Source organism: Arachis ipaensis, chromosome B10 (assembly GCF_000816755.2).
Source record: "Arachis ipaensis cultivar K30076 chromosome B10, Araip1.1, whole genome shotgun sequence".
NCBI lineage: Eukaryota > Viridiplantae > Streptophyta > Magnoliopsida > Fabales > Fabaceae > Arachis > Arachis ipaensis.
This window is the reverse complement of record NC_029794.2, coordinates 41,621,232-41,621,634: the sequence shown is the minus strand read 5'-3', so window position 1 is coordinate 41,621,634 and position 403 is coordinate 41,621,232. Positions and strand designations below refer to the sequence as shown.

Below are 403 nucleotides of genomic sequence, written 5' to 3'. Positions count from 1 at the left end.
GTGGAATGTAGGTGGTCACATTAACCCGGCAGTGACATTCGGTTTGTTCTTGGCGAGGAAGTTGTCTTTGACGAGGGCAGTATTCTATATGGTAATGCAGTGCCTTGGAGCAATTTGCGGTGCTGGAGTTGTTAAGGGCTTCGAGGGCAAAACCTTCTACGGCAGCCACAATGGCGGTGCCAACTTCGTCGCCCCTGGTTACACCAAAGGCGACGGTCTTGGCGCTGAGATTGTTGGCACCTTTATTCTTGTCTACACCGTCTTCTCTGCCACCGATGCCAAGCGCAACGCACGAGATTCTCACGTTCCAGTAAGCAATATATCTATTTATATCTCTCTTTACGTATATAATTATTTATGAGACTTTTTTTTTACCTAAATTTAAAAAAAAAAATAATTTTAT

At 43.9% G+C, this 403-nt stretch overlaps 1 protein-coding gene and 1 long non-coding RNA gene across 3 annotated transcripts in view; one reads left to right on the top strand and one right to left on the bottom strand.

The window, feature by feature from the left end:
• Positions 1-403, top strand: part of LOC107623041 (probable aquaporin PIP-type 7a) — a 21,457-nt gene that overhangs the window by 1,098 nt on the left and 19,956 nt on the right. For both annotated transcript variants that reach the window (XM_021114816.1, XM_016325171.2), the window contains exon 2: positions 12-310. In XM_021114816.1, the coding sequence (XP_020970475.1) occupies positions 12-310 (299 nt within the window). The remainder of the gene's footprint in view (positions 1-11; positions 311-403) is intronic.
• Positions 1-403, bottom strand: part of LOC110268528 — a 22,220-nt gene that overhangs the window by 17,279 nt on the left and 4,538 nt on the right. The gene's annotated exons all lie outside the window — the stretch shown is intronic.